Below are 19,215 nucleotides of genomic sequence, written 5' to 3' on the forward strand. Positions count from 1 at the left end.
CGGTGCTCAATGGCAGAGAAGTAATTAAGACATCAAGTAATTAAGATATGGCAGATCCTGCATTGTGGCAAGAGGAATTGCTTGGTGGCTTCCTGAACAACCCAGCTGTTCTCTGCCATTTCCCCATGCATTCTGCATGCTCTGACCAACCCCAAGTGCCCGATTTTGTCATCGGTGGCCCAACGTGCTGTCTTCCACCTTGCTGGATCTCTCATGCTCCAGACAAGAAGGACAATTTTCCAAGCCTGACAGCCTTCAGTATGGGTCCCCATATTCTCTTTGGAGAGAAACTCCCCAATTTCTCCTTGGACAATATTTTTTATACAGTAAGAAATTATTGCACAGTTATCATAATGTTTGCTCACCTCCAGCACACTTCTGTGCCAGAAAAAAAATACTAAGTTCTCATCTACAAGTTATCTTACTTCTGTGCTTTTCAGCCTGAGCTTTGGATTGCTTTAATGACAGAGGAGCCTCAGTTAGATGATTTCTCCCTGCAAAAGCAGCTGCCTTGTGCCAGGAGTCTGCTCCAGGATCTGGAATGCTTACACTTGCCAAGGAGGACGGAGCCGTAGCCATGCCCAAGCGGCCCAGCAGCCCTGCGCTGACCCAGTCATGGAGTGCAGGGACCTTCCCTGCGTGGGGCTGTGGGCAGGACGAGGGCAGGGCTGCCCCTTCCCACTGCAGAGCACAGCTCGGAGGTCCAGGTCCTCCCTGTGGGGTGGCTACAGGGGTCTGCACCGAGGAGTTAAAGTAAAAGCAGGAATCGGTGCCAGCGTAGGGAAAGAAACCACAGCCCGTGGTTTATCTCAAACTTTCTCTTTTACGCTGAAGGGATTATTTATTCTGCGTTCAATCTTGACTCCAAGCCATCATCTTCTCCCTTTTAACCATCCCTTTGCAACCCCATCCCTCGCCCCCTCTTCCTGAGGGTCCCTGAGTGCACACCATGCACACACACACATCCTGCTGGGGCACAGCTGCCCACACGGCAGGGGAGAGGGGCACAGCCCTGGGAAACCAGAGAGCTGCCATCTCTGCCAGGAAGGTGTGCTCACAGCCCGCAGCACGAGCAGGGCCAGGCTCAGAACCTGCTGCTTTTTCTTAAGTGTGAACGCAGTGTTGTGCCACTTGCTTATTGACCTTTCAATATTCATACATGCGCTGCAGTGGGTTGCAGCCCGGGCTTGGAAAGATCTGTCGTTTTGGCATCTGGGATGCTGCGCCTTGGCTTTAAGGTCATCCATGCCGGATTTCGAGAGCTGCAAACTACCGTCTCCAGCTTTTTCCTCTTCACCCATACTCGCGCTCCCGCTCATCGCCACGCACTACGCCGGGCCGCGTTCCTTCACCATCCCGCACAGCTCTGCGCGCTCCATAAGGGGCGCAGGTGGGGAGCAGCGCGGCTCACGCAGCAGCCGCAGCTCCCGGTGCGCAGCGCTCGGAGCCCCGCCGGGCCGTGCCGTGCTGTGCCGTGCCACGTCACCGCCTCTCAGCCCCGCTCCGGCCGCGTTGTCCGCAGCACCGGTGCGGCGTTCTGTGCTGTCGAGTAAATGAGCCGGCGGCGGTCCGGGTGGTGCCGTGCGACTGCCCGCGGGCAGTGCCGAGCACACGCGCTCCCGGCTGTGGAGCTAACGAGGAGTTAACGCTGTAGGGCGCTGCTAAGGCAGCGAGGGAGCGTTGCGGTGGCACCAAGCGTAGCAACACGTCCGAAAAAGTTCTGCGAACGCAGTTAGGAGCCGGGACGGCGCGGAAGGTAAGAGTCCAGCAGAGAGTTGGCCGGGTAATGAGCGGCAATAGTTTCCTTCTGTGCGGAGGTGTTGGGTTACAGCGCGAGGCTGGGCGGGGTGGGGAGAAGGGGAACATTGTCCCGCCGCCCCCTTCCCCCCTTTCCCCTCGGGCTGCGCACAGCGGACGGGCGAGCGGAGCGCGATGCCACGGGCCCGGGGGCCGGCGGGCGGCGGGGGGGGCTGCCACGCAGGCAGGGAACGGCGGGCGGCCGGGGCCGGGGCTGAGGCTCCCCGCGCGTTGCGCTGAGCCAGGCAGGGAAGGGGACTGCGCCGCCCACCCCCAGGCAAGGCGGCCCGGACTCGCCCGGGGGGCTCGCGGGGAGGATGAACGGGCTGCGGAAGCTGTTCCGCGGCAGCGGCCGGGCGCTGGCGTTCGTTTTCGTGGCCTCTGTCATCTGGCTGCTCTTTGACATGGCCGCGCTCCGGCTCTCCTTCGGCGACAGCGCCGCGCGGGCGGCGGCGGGACGGGGGCGGCGGGAGCGGGGCCGACCCTGGAGAGCCCCCCCGGAGCCGGAGGGCGGCAGCCGCCGGGACCACGGCCCCCCCAGGGCCACTGCGGCGGGGCTGGCGGCGGCCGCGGGGCCGCGCGGGGGCGCGGACGGGGAGAGCGCGCCGACGACGGCAGCGGGGGAGCGGGGTCCGGGCGGGGAGCGGAGCCCCCCGGCATCGACCGCCCCGAGCGGAGGAGCGCGCCCGGGGGGAACGGTCGCGCGGGTGTCCGTCCCGCACAACGTGGCACCGGCGGTCAGCGCGGCCCCGGCACGGGCGGGGGACGCGGCGGCGGATCGGACCGCTCGCGGGGACGGGGAGCCGGGGGCACCGGGCAGGGCGGGAGGCAGCGCTCCGTCCCGCAAAGCCCCGTCCCCTGCAAAGCGAAACGGGACGGAGGGACCCGTGCACGGCACCCACGGCAGCCCGCACCCGGGGGGCGCCGCCCCGACGGCACGGGCAGCGGGGCGTGGGGAGAGCAGAGGGGAAGAGAACGCAGTGTCTCCTCCTGAGCGCTTCATCCTTATTAGCAAAGAGGGGGTCAACCTCAGCAACTCTGCAGCACCCAACCTCGGCTTCGACTCTGGGGGAAACTTCACCAGGAGCCAAGAACCGCACCAAGTACCAGGGAGCAATGGCACCTCTGCCACACGCACCACCAGGAGCACTGCAGCACCTCGCACCCCAGGCCATGGCACCCCCAGGGCAGCAGCAGCAGGACCAGGGATGGCCCCCGAGCTGGGTGGGCAGGAGGCAGCAGCCATCGGCACGCACCGGGTCCTGGCCATGGATGTCACGCTGGCACCCAGAGACCCCCAGGCACCCGGGCAGTTTGGGCATCCGGTGGCGGTCCCCGATGACAAACAAGAGGAAGCCAAAAGTCGATGGAAAGAAGGAAACTTTAACGTCTTCCTCAGCGATATGATCCCTGTGGACCGAGCCATAGCAGACACCAGGCCTGCTGGGTAAGCCCTGCTTCATTGCACTGCTGGGTGAGTGATGCTGGTAACAGTGAGGCTGGGGGAACTTCTAGCTTGGCTTAACTGGCTGTACCTGCTGACCAGAGAGGTGAGGGCACATAGCTTGGTACGTATCAGCTGTATCAGGTGTATCATATCAGGTGTGGCACCATTCAGTGCTATTTGGTGTCAGTGCTCATGCATTTGGTTTCACGCACTGCCAGTGTGCCTGGGCAGCAAGAGCCTTCCCTGCCCGTGAGACTGGGGGCTGGCACCCACCTGGAGAGTAGCTGGCAATCCAGCCAAAGCCACCTGCTGTGTGCCAACACAAGGACATGGCTGTGACCAATATGGTGATGGGGACATCCCAGGTTCACTCCTTTTCCCACCATTATTGTCACAAGGTGTCAGATCTGTGAGCCTGGGACCTGTGGGCAGAGTGGTGATTAGAAAGCAAATAATTCACAATGGGACGAGAGGCGATGGCCTCACATTGCACCATGGAGTGTCAGGTTGGGTACTAGGGACAATTTCTTCTCCAAAGAGCAGTCGGGCACTGGCACAGCTGCCCAGGGAGTGGGGGGGCACCATCCCTGGGGGTGTCCCAGAGCTCCGGGGATGTGGCACTGAGGGATGTAGGCAGTGGGCATGGGCGTGGGTGAGCTGGGCTGGGCTGGGATTGGGCATGGGGATTCTAGAGGTCTTTTCCAGCCTTAATGGTTCTGTGGTTCTATAGCTCCCCATGAAATGTACTGCTAGTTCTGTGAATGGCACTCTGGGCAGGTGGGAGACCTCTGGTGCACAAATCCTCCTGTCTCTGCCACAGGAGTCTGTGCTGTGCCCTGTCCCCATCAATGCACGTGCTTTCCCATGTTGCTCTGGGAGCCTTTGGAGGTCCTTGCAGGGAGGAACAGGGCAGGGGAGGAGGGAGGCAGCCATGGCAGCTTCCCAGTGAGCAGAGGTGTCACATACAGAAGCCACCTGCACACAGAGCGAGAACTGCCTGCAGCAAAACCAGAGCTGAGGGCTGAGTGCTGGGAGCTGCAGTGCAGAACAGACATGCAGGAGCACTGCCAACCTCTGGTCAATCAGGAGTCCTGCTGAGAAGGAAGCCACAGCTGTTGGGTATCCGGGATAATGCCTGGCTGTCCGGATAACAACGCCTTGGCCAAACAGAGGCGGGTCCACACGTGCCCCAGTTCCTCCCACATTACTGCTGCAGCCCCTGCTGCAGTTTGCCCAGGATTAGGTAGGAACCCAGATTTCCTGGCCAAAACAAAGGCTGTACGCTGCATGTCAGTGCATGGCAGGGCTGAGCACCATGCGGGTCAGGGTGGCAGTGCCAGGCTGCTGCCAGGCCATGGGCAGGAGACCTGGGAGAGCAATCTCCAAAGCAACTCCAGCAGTGTCAGAGCATACACCTTCCTGACTTCGAGGGTACATCAGCAGAATGTAAAGGCTGCAGGCTGCTTTTCTTTAGAGGCCTGTCTAGGGGTGCAATTTCAAAAGAATTTGACTTCTGCTTAGCATTAGCTATATACAAGCATGCATATTATTCTATGTAGAATGCATGCATTTATGTATGTATATTCTATATAGTTAGCAAAGAAAGGGAGCCCCAACTCGCAGAACATGGTGAGTTACCTTTGGCTGTGGATCAGCAGTGACAAACCCATCACTGCCCTCCATGCAGGTGCTTGGAGCAGCAGGTTCACAACGACCTGCCGACCACCACCATCATCATGTGCTTCGTGGATGAGGTGTGGTCCACACTGCTGCGCTCGGTGCACAGCGTGCTCAGCCGCTCCCCCCCACATCTGCTCCAGGAGCTCATCTTGGTGGACGACTTCAGCACTAAAGGTGAGTGAAGCCACTTCTGCCTTGGTTAAGCTGAGACAGCTCGAGGCCAAAATACCATTTGTCCTTCTGAATACTAGAAAAATTACATTTTCTTCTCGTGATGTATTACAGTGCACACACGGTGACTCCACACGTGTGGCACAGACACACAGATGATTCCAACCTGTGCTTTGCTGTACTTTGGCTCTCCGCTGGCTTTGACCCTTCAAGATTTTAAATGATGTCTTTTCAGTGTCCCTCTTCATTGTTGGAGCAGAGGGCCTTTAAAGGTCCCTTCCAACTCAAACGATTCTATGAGTCCATGAAAGCTACATTGTGGAGTCTTTGGCCGAGGGCTGTATGCCCAGCTGGGGTGATGGCTGTATACCCAGCTGGAGTGATGAGCTACCCCAGCTTGTGCCCCAGACCTGCAGACACCTGTGAGTCCCGGAGAACTTCCAGGAATGCTCTGCCCATCACTTCTCACACCTGGCAATAGGTGCGGGATGGGTCTGTCAGCCTCGCTCTGCCCTTCTCCCTCAGACTACCTCAAGGAGAAGCTGGATGCATACATGTCGCAGTTCCCGAAGGTGAAAGTCCTGCACCTCAGAGAAAGGCATGGTCTCATTCGGGCCCGGCTGGCGGGCGCACAGGTGGCCAGAGGTGAGACAGAACCGGGGTATTCAGAGCTCCCTGTGTGGCTGAGCACGGCCAGGGGCTGCCGGCACACACCCAACCGTGCCACAACTCCTGCCCATAGGCACCGTGCTGACCTTCCTGGACTCACACGTGGAGTGCAACGTGGGCTGGCTGGAGCCACTGCTGGAGCGCGTCCGCCTGCGCCGTGCCAGGGTGGCCTGTCCTGTCATCGAGGTGATCAGCGACAAGGACATGAGGTAACACGGCTCGGGCCATCCTGCTGTAGCACTGGGAAAGGCCTCACTCTGTCCGTCAGAATGCCAGTAACAAGAAGCTGTGCATCCTAACCCTCTGCCTGGCCTCCCATGGGCCCCACAGGGGGCCTACACCAGAAATTAGCAGCAGCAGTCTTGGCTGCTCCTTTATCACACACACCTCTTTGCCTTTTCATGAATTTCAGGACAAGAGGTGATGGCCTCACATTGCGCCAAGGGAGGGTCAGACTGGGTGTTAGGAGCAATTTCTTCCCAAGAGGAGTGGCCGGGCAGTGGCACAGCTGCCTGGGGGGAGGAGGGGGTCACTGTCCCTGGGGGTGTCCCAGAGCCGTGGGGATGTGGCACTGAGGGACGTGGGCAGTGGGCATCGGGGGGTGGGCTGGGGAATCCTAGAGGTCTTCTCCAACCGTAATGGTTCTGCCGTTGTAGATGAAGAGAATTCCTGATGAAATTTGTTAGAATCTTGTTTTAATTAGGTACAGACGTTCTTCTTTGTTCATTAAGGGTGACATTTCAATCAGGAATGTGACTCAGAATTCGTCATCTCCATCTCTGCCCTGTTCAGCTACATGACTGTGGATAACTTTCAGCGTGGGATTTTTACTTGGCCGATGAATTTTGGATGGAAGCAGATCCCACAAGAAGTCATTGAGAAAAACAAACTCAAGGAAACTGATATAATAAGGTACAAACAGCGAATCTTAGAGCTTTGGGAGCCCACCTGTTTGCAGTTAGCAGCTCACTCTGTGCTGGTGCTGTGACACGTGACAAAGCCCCAGCCACCAAATGCTGTTTTTAATGTTACCTTTATCAGTTGGCACCAAAAGGATGGGTCCCAGGGTCTGTGCTGTAAGCGCAAACCCACACAGTCCCCAGGCACCTCACAGCCCTGTTTCTGGGTGACCCCTTGGTGAAGGTGAAGGAGATGGGTGCATTCTGACCGCCTGACCTGCACGTTGCTGCCTGTTGCAGGTGCCCGGTAATGGCAGGGGGCTTGTTCTCCATTGAGAAGAAGTACTTCTTTGAGCTGGGAACGTATGACTCAGGACTGGATGTCTGGGGAGGTGAAAACATGGAGCTTTCATTCAAGGTAGGTCGCTTTTGGCAGCCCGTTCCGCATGCCTGCTCTGGGCACTCCTGCAGGCACAGCCACCAGCCCCGCCGGTCCCCTCCCCACTTCTGTTCTACATTGCACGAAGCCAGAGCGCGGTGTTCCTGCCCGAGCATCCTCTGCTCCTCAGGTCTGGATGTGCGGAGGAGAGATCGAGATCGTCCCGTGCTCCAGAGTCGGGCACATCTTCAGGAACGACAACCCCTACTCGTTCCCGAAGGATCGGGTGAGAACGGTGGAGAGGAACCTGGCGCGCGTGGCTGAGGTCTGGCTGGACGACTACAAGGAGCTGTTCTACGGCCATGCCTACCACCTGCTGCAGCGGCGCGCGGAGCTGGGCGACCTGAGCCAGCAAAAGGCGCTGCGGGAGAGGCTGCAGTGCCGGAGCTTCCGCTGGTACCTGGAGAACGTGTACCCAGACCTGGCAGCTCCCCTGGTGAAGGCCAGCGGGCTGGTACGTACCGAGTGATGCTCTTCCCCATTTAAACCGGGTCTCGCTGGCTTGGATTAGAGGCACGGGGTCATCTCGGTAGTTTCTATAAACTTCATCAGGTCCGAATTTTTATGAAGAGCCAAAAGTCACCATTTCCGAGGGGCAGTTGGACAGAAGAGCCGTGCAGTGCTGTGCCATTGCACTCCATGCCCACCAGCAGGGTGCAGCACGTCGCCGCTCTGCTCAACTATTCCGCCGAGCAAACGCGCTCCGCTGCTTGCAGTCCGTGATTGCAGTCACATCAGGGAAGTGCCTGCTTTGTGAGATGAGTTACAGTGACGCCAGCAGTGCAACCTGGAGGGCTCACCGCCTGCCCTGTGTGTCTGAGTGCGGGCCCAGGAGCTCCACGGTGAGCCGGGCTTAGCAGCAGTAGCCCCGAGAACGTGGCTAAAATGAAATGTCTGCAAAGCGTTCACTTTTTAGGTCTTCTGCTTCAAGCTGAGCAGTAAAGCCCCACGTAAATCCAGTGCAGAGCAGTGAGGCCGTACACAGGGACCTTTGTTTCAACCGAACCGCAACCTCCGCTTCTCAGTTCTGTGCCTGTGAAAGTGTCCGTGGTGCCGCCGTGCTTTGTCCCGATTCAGGCCACCTGAATTGCTCTTTCATCTTCATTCTCAAAATTTAATAGGGCAGAAAATCTGCTTTTCAGCAAGCTCTGCAAATTCCAGCTGTGCTGAACCCTAACCAAATTTACTTGGGAGCTGAACAGCCTGCTTATTCCCCAGGATTAATTTGGAAATTCTTCAGCCATTCTGAAAGAAGGAAAGGAACTGCATTTGCAAGGAATTAAAAACAGGAGGGCCCGGCCCTGCGGGGTCTGAGGTTTGGTGACAGCACCTGCAGCCGTGGCTGCTGCCATCCCTGCGGTGCAGTGCTCTCAGCCGCAGAGCTCCAGGCCATGGGCAGAGCTTGGAGCTGCTTTCAGCAGTCTGACCCAATGCTGTGCACTGAAAAGAGCTCATCTTGTCCTGCTTTGAGTGCTTCCGGAAGGGGCTGGGTTCGGGTTTCTCCTGCCAGAGAAATGTGTAGCAGAGCCAGTGTGCACTGACACACACACCGAGGAGCATGATGTGGTGGCTCTGCTACTAAGTGGGCAGTGTTAATCAGTGCTGGCACAGGGACAGCGTTTGCTCTTTGTGATAGCTGACATCTCAGGGTGCATGTTGGTGCTGTTTTCCAGCTTGTGAACGTAGCCACGGCGCGCTGCATTGCTGCACAGAACACCACTCTGGCTCTGCAGGCGTGTGATGTTAACAACAAGGTAAGGTGCCGCATGGAGCATGTAGTGCCATCTGTAGCGTGTGCCCCTGTGGGAGTGGCTCCCGGGGTCCTGGCAGAGGGCCCCCATCACCCATCCCTCCCACAGGCGCAGCACTTCAACTACACCTGGCTGCGGCTGCTGCAGCACGGAGAGCTGTGCGTGGTGCCCGTGGGTGCTGCGGGAGCGCCGGGACTGCGGCCATGTGAGGGCTGGGAGAGCGGCCTGGCCTGGAGGCACAGCTCCATGGCAGCACGCCCTGAGCTGGTGAGTGGCATCCCAACCCCCCCACAACTCCCATCCCGGCTGCCTGGCCACTCACTGTGTGTCCAGAGCAGGAGGGAAGCCCCGTGGCAGGGCTGTGCTGCACCATCTGCAGCGTGGTGACTGCCAGAAGCCCCGGTGGCACACCAGGTGATGGGTAGCACTTACACTGGTATTGGTATCCAGTGGTGTTCCATTCACAGAGTGGTCTTTTTAATGAAAAGAGTTTTGAAAAGGAAGAGAATGGGTACTTAACTTTATGACCTGTACTGCAGTGCCTGTGCCAGCCCTCTGCAGGGCTTTGCTCTGAGGAACTGGCATCCTTGGCAACACTCCTAATTTAGGAAAGAACAACAGGAGCTGTGACTTAGCACCTCATCCTATAGCAAAGATCCCATTCCTCTTCGGCCCAAAGCAGTAATACTTCCATGCATTATGGGGAGAAGGGTAGCATGGCATGTGCAGTGCTTTACCTTCTGCTGCCGCAGTGGCTGTGTCACATCAGTGGTGTAAGCTGCATTTACCACAAACAAACAAAAAATCCAGTTTTTGCCCAGACAGAAATCCATGTGTCCTTTCAGGACTGTTCCCCTTCAGTGTTACCGTGTGTGTGTGTGTGTGTGTGTGTGTGTGTGTGTGCAAAGCACTGCAGGCCGGGCACAGAACACTCCAATAGGGGCAGCCCTGGGGCAGAGCCTCTCTGGCATGGGGGTTATGTGGGCAAAGATGTGCAGATGTGAACCCATCGGATCACCTCTCCCCAGGCTGAGCACCTCATGGTGCAGCACCAGCATCCACCCGCCTGCCTGCTCGTGCACCCCGTGCTGCTGGCCCTGCGGCTGGGCGCATGCACCACCACCGACCGCTACCAGCAGTGGAGGTTTGGCAGCTACCATGTGGCGTGATGGAGCACTGGGCCACTGCAAGACATCCAGCAGCAGTGACTAGAAGTCAAGATGGCCAGCAGAGCTGGGAGTTCCCTTCCAAGCAGGAATCGAACCAGCATAGCAAGAGCTCGGAGCACCCAGCGCAGCACAGCCCCTGTAAGGACATTGGAAATGTGGTTTGCCTTCAGCTGTGAGGCAAAAACCCACATTGTTTTCTGTGTTATTAAAGAGAAATATTTTCTGAAGTCCTCTGTCCTCCTGTAACATCACCAGAAGCAGCACATGCTGACAGGAGTACCTCTGGGCTCCCTGCTCTGTGTGCAGCCAGCAGGGCACCGTGGGGTGGCTGTGGGCGCTGTGGTGTGGCTGTGACGCTGCGGCTGCACGTGGCTGTCCAGCATTTACAGGCTGGTACAGAGCGGCTCCCACCTCTCCTCTGACTTCAAGAGGCAGAGCATAATGTTACCCTTCAGACTGAGGATCAGTGCTGACAGCACTTGACAGCGTGCGTCTGCCACACCATTGACTGCCCTAACAGACTTCCACAATTGGCTCCTGCTCCATATGTCTTCCTGATTTTATCTCCCCCCTTTAGTGCTGCTCGCCTGCAGTCACTATCAGAAAAATTGCACAGATGTTGTTTGTGCAGTCATGTTGTATCAGGAGCATGAATTTCATTAAATGCTGTTTGCTGACATTCAGTCATTTGTCACTGAACAGTCAGCGCGCGTTCCCATGTCATGGTCACATCCCATCCCCAGCGTTGTCCTTGTGGGTTTATCCCCCTGTGCCTGTGTCAGTGCTCGCTGCAGTGCTGGTGTCTTTGGCTCAGACCCGAGCGCAGCCTCAGGGACTGCTGGTGACGCACAGGGGAGCATGGTTGCCGGCGCAGCCACACGGCTCCTAACCCAGCACAGTGACAACACAGATGAATTACTTTCAGAACGAGGCTGGGCCTCCGGTCCTGACCCCCTGGAGCTGCCCCGCATTCCCACCGTGCTGTCTGTCCCAAATGTCATAGAATTATTCTACCAGCATAGCTACTCTGAAGGTTGGAAAAGACCTGTAGGACTACTGAGCCCAACCTCAGCCCTGACCACATCCCTCAGGGCCACATCCCCACAGCCCCTGAACACCCCCAGGGCTGGTGACTCTACCACCTCCCTGGGCAGCTGCGCCGGTGCTTGCCTGGCACGGGAGAAGAAATGTTTCCTAACGCCCAACCTGCCCCTCCCCTGGCACAACGTGAGGCCATCAGCTCTCACCCTTTTGTTGTTACATGGAGCAGAGGCCAGCCCCCACCTTGCCACAACCTCCTCTCAGGAGCTGTACAGAGCCATAAGGGCTCCCCTGAGCCTCCTCCACGCCAAACCATCCCAGCTCCCTCAGCCACTCTCCATAGGACTGAGCTCAGACCCTGCGCAGCTCTGCGCCTTTTCTCTGGGCACACTCCAGGCCCTCAGTGTCTTTCTGGTAGAGAAGGGCCCGAAACTGACCACAGCACTGAGGTGCAGCCTTACCAGAGCTGAGTACAGAGGGACGATCACCTCCTGCTCTGCTGGCTGCGCTGCTGCCGACACAACCAGGATGCTGTTGGCCTTCTTGGCCACCTGGGCACACTGCTGATCAGCAGCCGCCCGCAAACCCCCGCAGATCCTTTTCCCCCACACAGCCTCCCAGCCACCGCCCCACGCCCATAGCGCTGCATGGGGTTGGTGTAGCTGAAGTGCAGGACCCGGCACTTGGTCTCATTGAACTTCACCCCATTGCCCTCAGCCCAGCGACCAGCCCATCCTGATCCTCTGCAGGGCCTTCCCACAGAGCACCTCTCCTGTGCACAGCCCTGAGAATGCAAGGCAAGCACTGCAACACGGTACAGGCAGGTGATAAACGGAGGAGACCTGCACTGTGGGGGAGGCTGCCCACGGTGCAGCCCCTCCGGTGCCTGGCAAGGAGCAGGGGGAGCAGGAGGTGCCAGCAGCCTGCCGGGAAGTGCTGAGTGGGGCCGGGGGAGCGCCAGGCGGCGGGGAACAGACTGGCACTATGGGGCATACAACCAACCTCTGAGGTTATTGCAAACCAAAGAGCAAATAAACAATTCTGAATGGTACAATGAGGGCTGTGTTTTGTTTGTACAATACAGAATTGCCATTTATTATTTTGACGTTGCCAATAAATAATTGCCTTTCTGTGGAACAAAAAAAAGTGAAAGCAATACTCAGTGCTGCTGGAAATAATGTAAATCTGAGAATTAAAATAGCAGTGATGGATGAAGGGGAGTGCTGGGGTGGGAGTCGCAGCCCAACCCTGCTCAGACCGCCTCTCCTTTCCCTGAACACCCCCAGTCCTTTGTGGGATGCAAAGCTCGGTCAGTCCCAACTCAAGGCAGAGCTTTCCATAAAACAGTTTGGAACAGACCGCATCCACAGCACTGAGGTTATACAAGAGAGCTTTAAAATGGAGAAGGGGAAAAGGCTGTGTTCAGGTGGCAAAAAAAATTATCCCTGAAATCCGCCTACTCTCAAAAATAACAATAATAATAATAATATAAAATTTTGCATCTAAACATAGTTTGAAATTTGAGAAGAATCACATGAAATGCAGCCACAGTGCAAAGTGGCAGCACGTGGAGAACACAGCTGTGGTGCTGGGAGGCTGCGCTGGGCTGATCCTAGAGCTGCATGGGGCTGCGTTGGGCTGTGCTCAGTGAGGTTGGGCTGTGCTCAGTGAGGTTGGGCTGTGCTCAGTGAGGTTGGGCTGTGCTCAGTGAGGTTGGGCTGCGCAGCCCCGGTCACCCCAGCAGCACAAGCCGGGACTGCAGTGTGCTCAGGGCATGCTGCTGTGTGAGCGTGGGTATGAAAAACGGAGAGAAAAGAAGCAGGTGGACTTGGAGTGAATTGACGTTACACCTTCAGCAAACCGCTCGCTCCCCCGTCCCGTGGATGCCCCACCTGCTGTCAAGGGGAAGGTAGTTAGGGAATCACATACAAAAAGGAAGCAAGGGTGGATCCGTGCCGTGTGAAGGCCGTGTCTTGGGAGACAAACAAAGCCAGAACCAGCGCGAGCTCTCGGGCCCATTAAGCGATTCCCCACCTCGGTTTATAAGTGCATCATGGATTCAAATTCATCGATCCTTTGTTTGGTGTTTCCTTTCCTGATCTTCCGGTAGGAGATGGTGTTGTACCGGGAATAGCTGTGCCTGGAGATGTCGTTCTTCTTCCCCAGCCCTGGCTGCTCCCCGGCCCTCTCTGCCGGCGCGTTGCAGGTGGGGCTGCCGGGGGGGAACAGCTCTGTGCCGCCCTCCTGCTGCTGGGGGACCGCACCGCTCCCCTTCGGCACCTCTATCACCTGCACCTCGTCCTCCTCGGTGTCCTCCTCGTCCTCCTCTTCCTCTTCCTCTTCCTCTTCCTCCTCCTCGGCATCATTCCCTCTCCGCTCGGTGCTGCCCGTGGGGGTCACCGCCGCCTCCCCAGCAGGACTGCCCGCTGTGCCCGGCGCCCGCTGCCCTGCGGCACAGAGCAGCACGGTGAGCCCCGTCCCACCCGGGGGGATGAGGAGTGACACCCCCAGGATGAGGTGTGACACCCCCGGGCTGCACCCACCGTGCCCACACGCATTGCAGACACAGCCCAGCGCACAACAGTGCCATAGCTGCAGCCCGTGGGGCGCAGACCCTCTGCCCAGGGACGTGCAGCCCACCCAGAACGTGGGCAAACGCACGTCCCCACTTGGAAAGCGTTTGGTATTGTCCTGCTTGGCACATCTCTGCTCCAGTGCCACAACAAACACTCTATTCAGTGTCTGCCTGTGGGGTTCTGAGTAGTAATTAGACTAAATTGGTCAGGTACTAAAAAGCTGCCTGCAATTTGGAGATGAAGTGCTCGTGGCTGAGGTGAGGGGGCCACGCAGGATCGTTTAATAGATTTTATTGTGCACTTGCAAAGCAGCACAGTTAGAGTGGGGATGTTGGTGAGGAGAGGGAAAGCCTCCATCCTGATTCATCTCAAAGCCGTTCAGTATTATTTTGCTCAGGACAAATGTTCATATATTTTTTTTACTTTCTTAGTGAAAGGAACACCAGTTTCTACTCATAAGGCACGGCCATACATCTCCTATATCTGCATTCACATGGCTCAGCTCTGCGACAACCACCCTGAGCTGCTCATGTGCTCCTCTCTGACGAGAGTCTCAGTATTGATGTGGCAGCTGACATATAGGAACCAGCAGCTCACGGCAGCCTGCTGGGCACGCGGGTGGAGGCAGCAACCATGTGGATGGCAGCAGCCGTTCCAGGAGCCAGCAGCCCTCACCCCAGCCACCCCTAGTCCCCCTGAGGAGCCCAGGAGTGTCCACATGAATGGTCAGCACTGGGACATTACACTAGAGCCCTCATTAACTGGGGAGGAAAAGGGTCTGGGTTGTGAGGACACGCAGCTACGGGCAGGAATGCATCTCTCTCCTCTGCAATGCAACACAAGATTTTGGCTGAATTTGGAAGTGATAAAACTGTGTAACATTGCCTGGGAGGCCGCTTGCTGCCATGTTCAGGACAGCACTCTGCATTACCTTCCTCCAGCTCCTGCCTGCAGGCTCCCATGTCCTGGGGCTCAGTCGTATCCTGGGGCTCAGCTGCTCCCTGCTGCAGTGCCACAATGTTCTCCTGTTGCTTTTCTTTGGGAAATACAAAGGACAAAAATTGGACTCGCGGAACACTTAGTGACAGTAATTAGGTTTTAATCGCTGTAGATTGGCAGCAGAATTTTAGAGCGGAGCAAAGAAATTGCTCTTTTCTTTGGTCACATACATTCCAATCCACCCTTTGTAACCGCCAGCTCAGATGTGTCACTAACACTCCGTTACTCCCAGTCACTGTTACCCACAGCTGCAGCTCAGGAGCTCTGAGCGGCGCACATTAACACATCCCGCCGCTCGTAAGGCTGCACATCAAATAGGAACTTTTCTGCCCAAATACTCAATAAAAGGCGGCCCCGCACATTACCTCCGCATTGCTCCTCTCCATCACAGTCCCCATGCGCTGTGTCCTCTGCCAGCGAGTTCCCGCTTTCCTCCACGTTTCCTTTTGCCAGCGGAGTGCCGGGCTGCGCAGCTGCCTCCATGCAGGGCACCGTCCCCACGGCCCTACCGATGCCATTGGTGACGCCGTCGGCCAGCGGCAGGCCCTCCTCGGGGGCCGCGCTGCCGTTGCACGCGGGCACGCCGGGCACCATGGGCACGTTCTCGCTCATGCTGAGCGCCCGGCGGTGGGCCGCGTGTGCGGGCAGCCGGCCCTGCTCAGCCCCGGCGGTGACAGCGCGGGCGGCGGGGTTTGGCCGTGGCACCGCGGGGCCCAATCAGCGTCTCAGCCACCACGCGGGCTGCCCCGGCCGCACAGTTAAATGCCCACCGCTATTTACATAAACAAACAATATGAAGCAAGGCGGCTTTTGTGCTGGCGCGCAGAGCGGGGCTCTAACGTGTCAGCCGCGGTCACACACAGAGATTTTGTCTTCCCGCACAATGGCCCTTTGTGCCTTCCCCTGCAGCAGGAGCACCGACTGTTCTCGCCCCGTAATCCGCAGTGGGTGACCGCCCCGTCGCAGCCCCATAACCGGCTTAGCGCGGCCCCAGCTCTGCCCCGTGCAGCCCCGGTGCGCCGGGGCCACGTCGGTACCGTCAGCGCGGTGCGAGGGCGCAGAAACCACACCGCATCCCACGGGATGCCCAGCGGCCACTCCATGGAAAGGCACCTTTGGGCTGCAGAAATGCTCCCTGAAGGAATACAAAAGGGGAAGGTGTGAGACAAATGCACACATAGGAGCTGCCGGCCGGACCTTCCAGCCAGACGGCATGAGAGCCGCGCGAGCAGTGCCGGCCCTTTCCTGACCGCAGCTGAACCCTGCCCTGCCGACCAGAGCCAGGTTTACATAAGGACGTAATCTCCTGCTCTGAACGACTTTTTTTGTGTTCATACAATGCAACATTTCTGACATCTTTGGGCTCCGGGATTTGGAAATCCTCTTGTTGAGGTCAGACCTCGATTAAAAGCAGAGCCAAAGCCCTGGGACTGTTTTAGTTCAGCCGTGAGTTTGCATCTTTAACTCAACAACTTCCAATTGCGCTGGAAGTGGGGTTGGTGCGATTGATTCCAAACATTGCTCTTTTGTTGGAAAAATGAGTCCAAGACAAACGGGTGCAGATGGTGGGAAACTGCTGGGGGTGCCACCAGGAGGTGTGCGTCACAGGCTGCAGAGCGGAGACGTTATTTCTGTTCTTCTGAGCCATTGGCGTAACCACAGATTAATCCAAAGGTCCTTTGAATGCCGCTCCCTGTTGGCCAGGTCCTGTCCCCTGGGCTTCCCCCTGGTGGCCAGGGTTCACTGGAGTGGAGGGGCTGGGGACAGGTCCTGCCCGCGTCTCCCCAGCGCCCGCCTTCCCTGTGGGCTGTGTGGAGCTGTAGAAGCACTGAGACACAGCCTGGTGCCATCTATTGGTGGCACACGCCGCCCTCACCCAGCGGCACCATCCCCAGTTAGCACCTCGTGGTCAAGGAATTATTTGTATGAATCTCTTCCGAACCCCTTTCCGAGTGACCTTTGAAGCGGAAAGTTTCCATTCCAGAAGTCCCTCCCGTCAAATTTCGCGGGTAGCACTGTGAGTGCACACAGCACGAAGTGAAACATAGGAAAGCCTCATTAGAGCCACAGCAACCCCAGTGCATCTCGGTAGTACTGAGCAGCCGTTCCACGAGGTGTTCGCAGGGCTCCTTGTGCTCCCCACAGCTCATCGCCTGCCGCCCCGTTTCTGCTCCAATCACACAGCTCAGCTGTAGTGGGTGCTGCAGCCTCGGGCCAGGGCAAGGCAGCGCTGCTCCTGCCCTTGTTCCAGGGCACTCCTTGGCTGCTGTTGGAACTTAATGCTGCCGGGTCTGAAAGGCACAGAGCTGCACAACGGTGGATATAAAGGGGCTGTGCAGTAGGCACAAAGTTCCAGGACTGCCTCACCTGAACTGCGACTGGAATGGAATATTACTGACCAAAGGCAATCCACAGCTCTGTGGATGTGCAGGGTGTGCTCACTGCTCACTGCACTCCGTAACCCCCTCAGTGCCATGAGAGCTGGCTGCCTCCAGCTGCTTTGCACAGAAGCCTCTGAAGCAGCTGCACAGAACAGAAATACTGTGTGAAAGCAGATCTCACCTGGGCAGAATCATAGAATCATAGAATCACCAAGGTTGGAAAAGACCCACAGGATCACCCAGTCCAACCATCCACCCATCACCAATTATAGAAGCACACACCGAAGGCAGAAGCAGCACTGTCAGCCCTGAAACACAGGCAGAGATCAGCCACTGAAATGAGAGCTGCCTCCAAGCAGAAGAGAACCAGGGGCAGGCAGAAACCCAAGGCTGAGACAGGGAAGTGCAGAAACCTCATTTATGCCCATGGCTTGAGGGCCGGTATCCAGTCTGCAAAGGGAGAGCATGTGCAGGGTAATGCACCCTTGAAGCCAGAATGGTTTTCCACTATAATCCCCGCAGAAGCCAGAACACATCTCATGGCTTTGGGGAAAAAACAACTTCAGGTACAGAAAGTACAGCCAAAGAGAGCCAAGCACAAACCCCACCCAAGGCCAGGTGTCCCACCTGGGCCCTGAGGCGCTGGCAACAACCAGCCTGCAGCAGGGGAGGGGCTGGGGGGCTCTGGGGTCCCTTCCGAGCCAACCGGGCTATGGTTGTATGGTTCTCCCCCAGAGGGCAGTGGGCATGGCGCAGCTCCGCATGGCACTGAGCACAGCCCAGCGCAGCCGGAGCTCAGGGAGCATTGGAACACCACTCTCAGCCATAGCATTTCGGTTTTCAGTGGTCCAACGTGGGGCCAGGGGTTGGACTCGATAGCTTCCTTGTAGGTCCCTTCCGACTCGAGATGGTCTGCGGTTCTGTGATTCTCCTCGGACACCTCGGGCTGCCCCGAGAGCTGCCTGCTGCTGCTCGCACGGAGCGGTGCCGCTCAGAACAGCCCTCATCCCCTCGGCTCCTCGCACTTTGCCCGTGCTCCTCCCCCCCCCCGAGCGGCCCCCAGCCCGCTGCAGAGCTGTGATCGCCCACATCCTGTTTTTGATGCGTTGTGCAGCTCCTGGCTGCCAGAACCCCGCGCTGTGGTCACACACTGTGCTGTAGCAACCAGAGCACTCTCTCACCACTGCAGGAACAGCATCACCTCCCTGACAGTCTTTTTAAGGCCTTTCTTAGGCCAGTTGGGTGCACGGGCACACTGGGCCCCTCCACGCTACCAGCAGGAACACATCACCCAGCACAGTGACTTACCCTCCTGCACCAGGAGTCACTGCTGGGGACCATAAACCTGTATTAATTCCCACCAAGATGCAGCCCCAGGAGCAAAGCTCACATCGCATTTTGAACACCTTTTACACAAAAGAAGGAGCAGGACGTGCAGCAGTGCAACTGCCCTCCCCAGCGCCTGCAGCCTGCACAAAGCAGCTGCACCAAGGAGCATGTGATGGCAATGCAAAGCATGTTTCTGGGGAGCTGCAGAGGCAGAGATGCCCCTGTTTTCCTGGAAGCCCAGAAAAATAAACCATATATTTACTTATAAGTGGAAATGAAGGCACCTGAGAAATTCTCAGTCTGTTTCTTCATAAAATGATGCACAAAGGAGGGCTCTTAGCCCATTTGCAGTCTACGTATTTCTGGTGCTTAATCTGAACACTGAGATGGACTTGAAAGGTATTCTGAAGATATGGTTTCCCCAGGCATCATTTAGTAAGGATAAGCAAACAAATCAGCCAAGTCAGACATCTTTCCACCAGTAGGTCAGCCATGTCACTTGGCAGGAGGTACACAATGGGGATATTTGCCTCTCTACACTGCACAACCATGACTGAGTGTAATGTCCCTTTTTAAACATGGGATCTCTTCTGGGCATTAATTCAATCGGATTGCCTGGCCACACTGCCCATGGCTGCAGTCGCTCGGGCAGCTCTATATCTGCCATCAATGTCCACTTGGGAATGGCCTCTCCTTCTCTTCATTCTTTCAAACACCTTTGTTGGCAAAGGGAAGCTGCACCTCGGGACAACAAACCACAGGTTGGAAGTTCTGTGTCTAGAAAGGAGCTCCAATGAGGAGAGCCATGAGGAGCCCTGGCCAGGGGTTGGCTGCACCACAGCACAGCCATCCCCACTCATCCTCATG

General features: G+C 57.3%; 3 protein-coding genes across 4 annotated transcripts; 2 read left to right on the plus strand and 1 right to left on the minus strand.

Annotated features, from left to right (window-relative positions):
* The first annotated feature begins 1,494 nt into the window (after positions 1-1,494).
* GALNT5 (polypeptide N-acetylgalactosaminyltransferase 5) lies at positions 1,495-10,249 on the plus strand. 2 transcript variants are annotated; one of them, XM_025152501.3, is made up of 11 exons: positions 1,495-1,756; positions 2,810-3,244; positions 4,932-5,098; positions 5,621-5,740; positions 5,838-5,973; positions 6,557-6,676; positions 6,964-7,081; positions 7,233-7,556; positions 8,776-8,856; positions 8,962-9,120; positions 9,882-10,249. In XM_025152501.3, exons 2-11 carry the CDS (start codon positions 3,006-3,008, stop codon positions 10,020-10,022), a joined length of 1,605 nt encoding a protein of 534 aa, XP_025008269.1. In that variant the 5' UTR covers positions 1,495-1,756; positions 2,810-3,005; the 3' UTR covers positions 10,023-10,249. The 2 variants fall into 2 exon arrangements, with proteins under 2 accessions (XP_025008269.1, XP_422169.6); XM_422169.8 differs by having other exon boundaries at positions 1,672-3,244.
* A 436-nt stretch (positions 10,250-10,685) lies between these two features.
* Positions 10,686-12,002, plus strand: LOC121111250. Its single transcript, XM_040703736.1, has one exon. It carries the CDS (start codon positions 10,686-10,688, stop codon positions 11,628-11,630), a length of 945 nt encoding a protein of 314 aa, XP_040559670.1. The 3' UTR covers positions 11,631-12,002.
* A 126-nt stretch (positions 12,003-12,128) lies between these two features.
* ERMN (ermin) lies at positions 12,129-15,310 on the minus strand. Its single transcript, XM_001235050.7, has 3 exons — positions 15,004-15,310; positions 14,571-14,675; positions 12,129-13,510 (listed from the first exon to the last, which is right to left on the minus strand). The coding sequence occupies exons 1-3, from the start codon at positions 15,248-15,250 to the stop codon at positions 13,104-13,106; spliced, it is 759 nt and encodes a 252-aa protein (XP_001235051.2). The 5' UTR covers positions 15,251-15,310; the 3' UTR covers positions 12,129-13,103.
* Between the last annotated feature and the right edge of the window lie 3,905 nt (positions 15,311-19,215).

This window comes from Gallus gallus, chromosome 7 (assembly GCF_016699485.2).
Source record: "Gallus gallus isolate bGalGal1 chromosome 7, bGalGal1.mat.broiler.GRCg7b, whole genome shotgun sequence".
In the NCBI taxonomy this organism is placed as follows: Eukaryota; Metazoa; Chordata; class Aves; order Galliformes; family Phasianidae; genus Gallus; species Gallus gallus.

Coding starts and splice junctions, on each gene's coding strand:
- GALNT5 (XM_422169.8), top strand. CDS start 2,115: ATGAACGGGCTGCGGAAGCTGTTCCGCGGCAGCGGCCGGGCGCTGGCG. Junction 3,245..4,931: donor GCAGACACCAGGCCTGCTGG/GTAAGCCCTGCT, acceptor CCCTCCATGCAG/GTGCTTGGAGCAGCAGGTTC. Junction 8,857..8,961: donor CGTGTGATGTTAACAACAAG/GTAAGGTGCCGC, acceptor TCCCTCCCACAG/GCGCAGCACTTCAACTACAC.
- LOC121111250 (XM_040703736.1), top strand. CDS start 10,686: ATGCTGTTTGCTGACATTCAGTCATTTGTCACTGAACAGTCAGCGCGC.
- ERMN (XM_001235050.7), bottom strand. CDS start 15,250: ATGAGCGAGAACGTGCCCATGGTGCCCGGCGTGCCCGCGTGCAACGGC. Junction 14,676..15,003: donor TGGAGAGGAGCAATGCGGAG/GTAATGTGCGGG, acceptor TATTTCCCAAAG/AAAAGCAACAGGAGAACATT. Junction 13,511..14,570: donor CAGGCAGGAGCTGGAGGAAG/GTAATGCAGAGT, acceptor TCTGTGCCGCAG/GGCAGCGGGCGCCGGGCACA.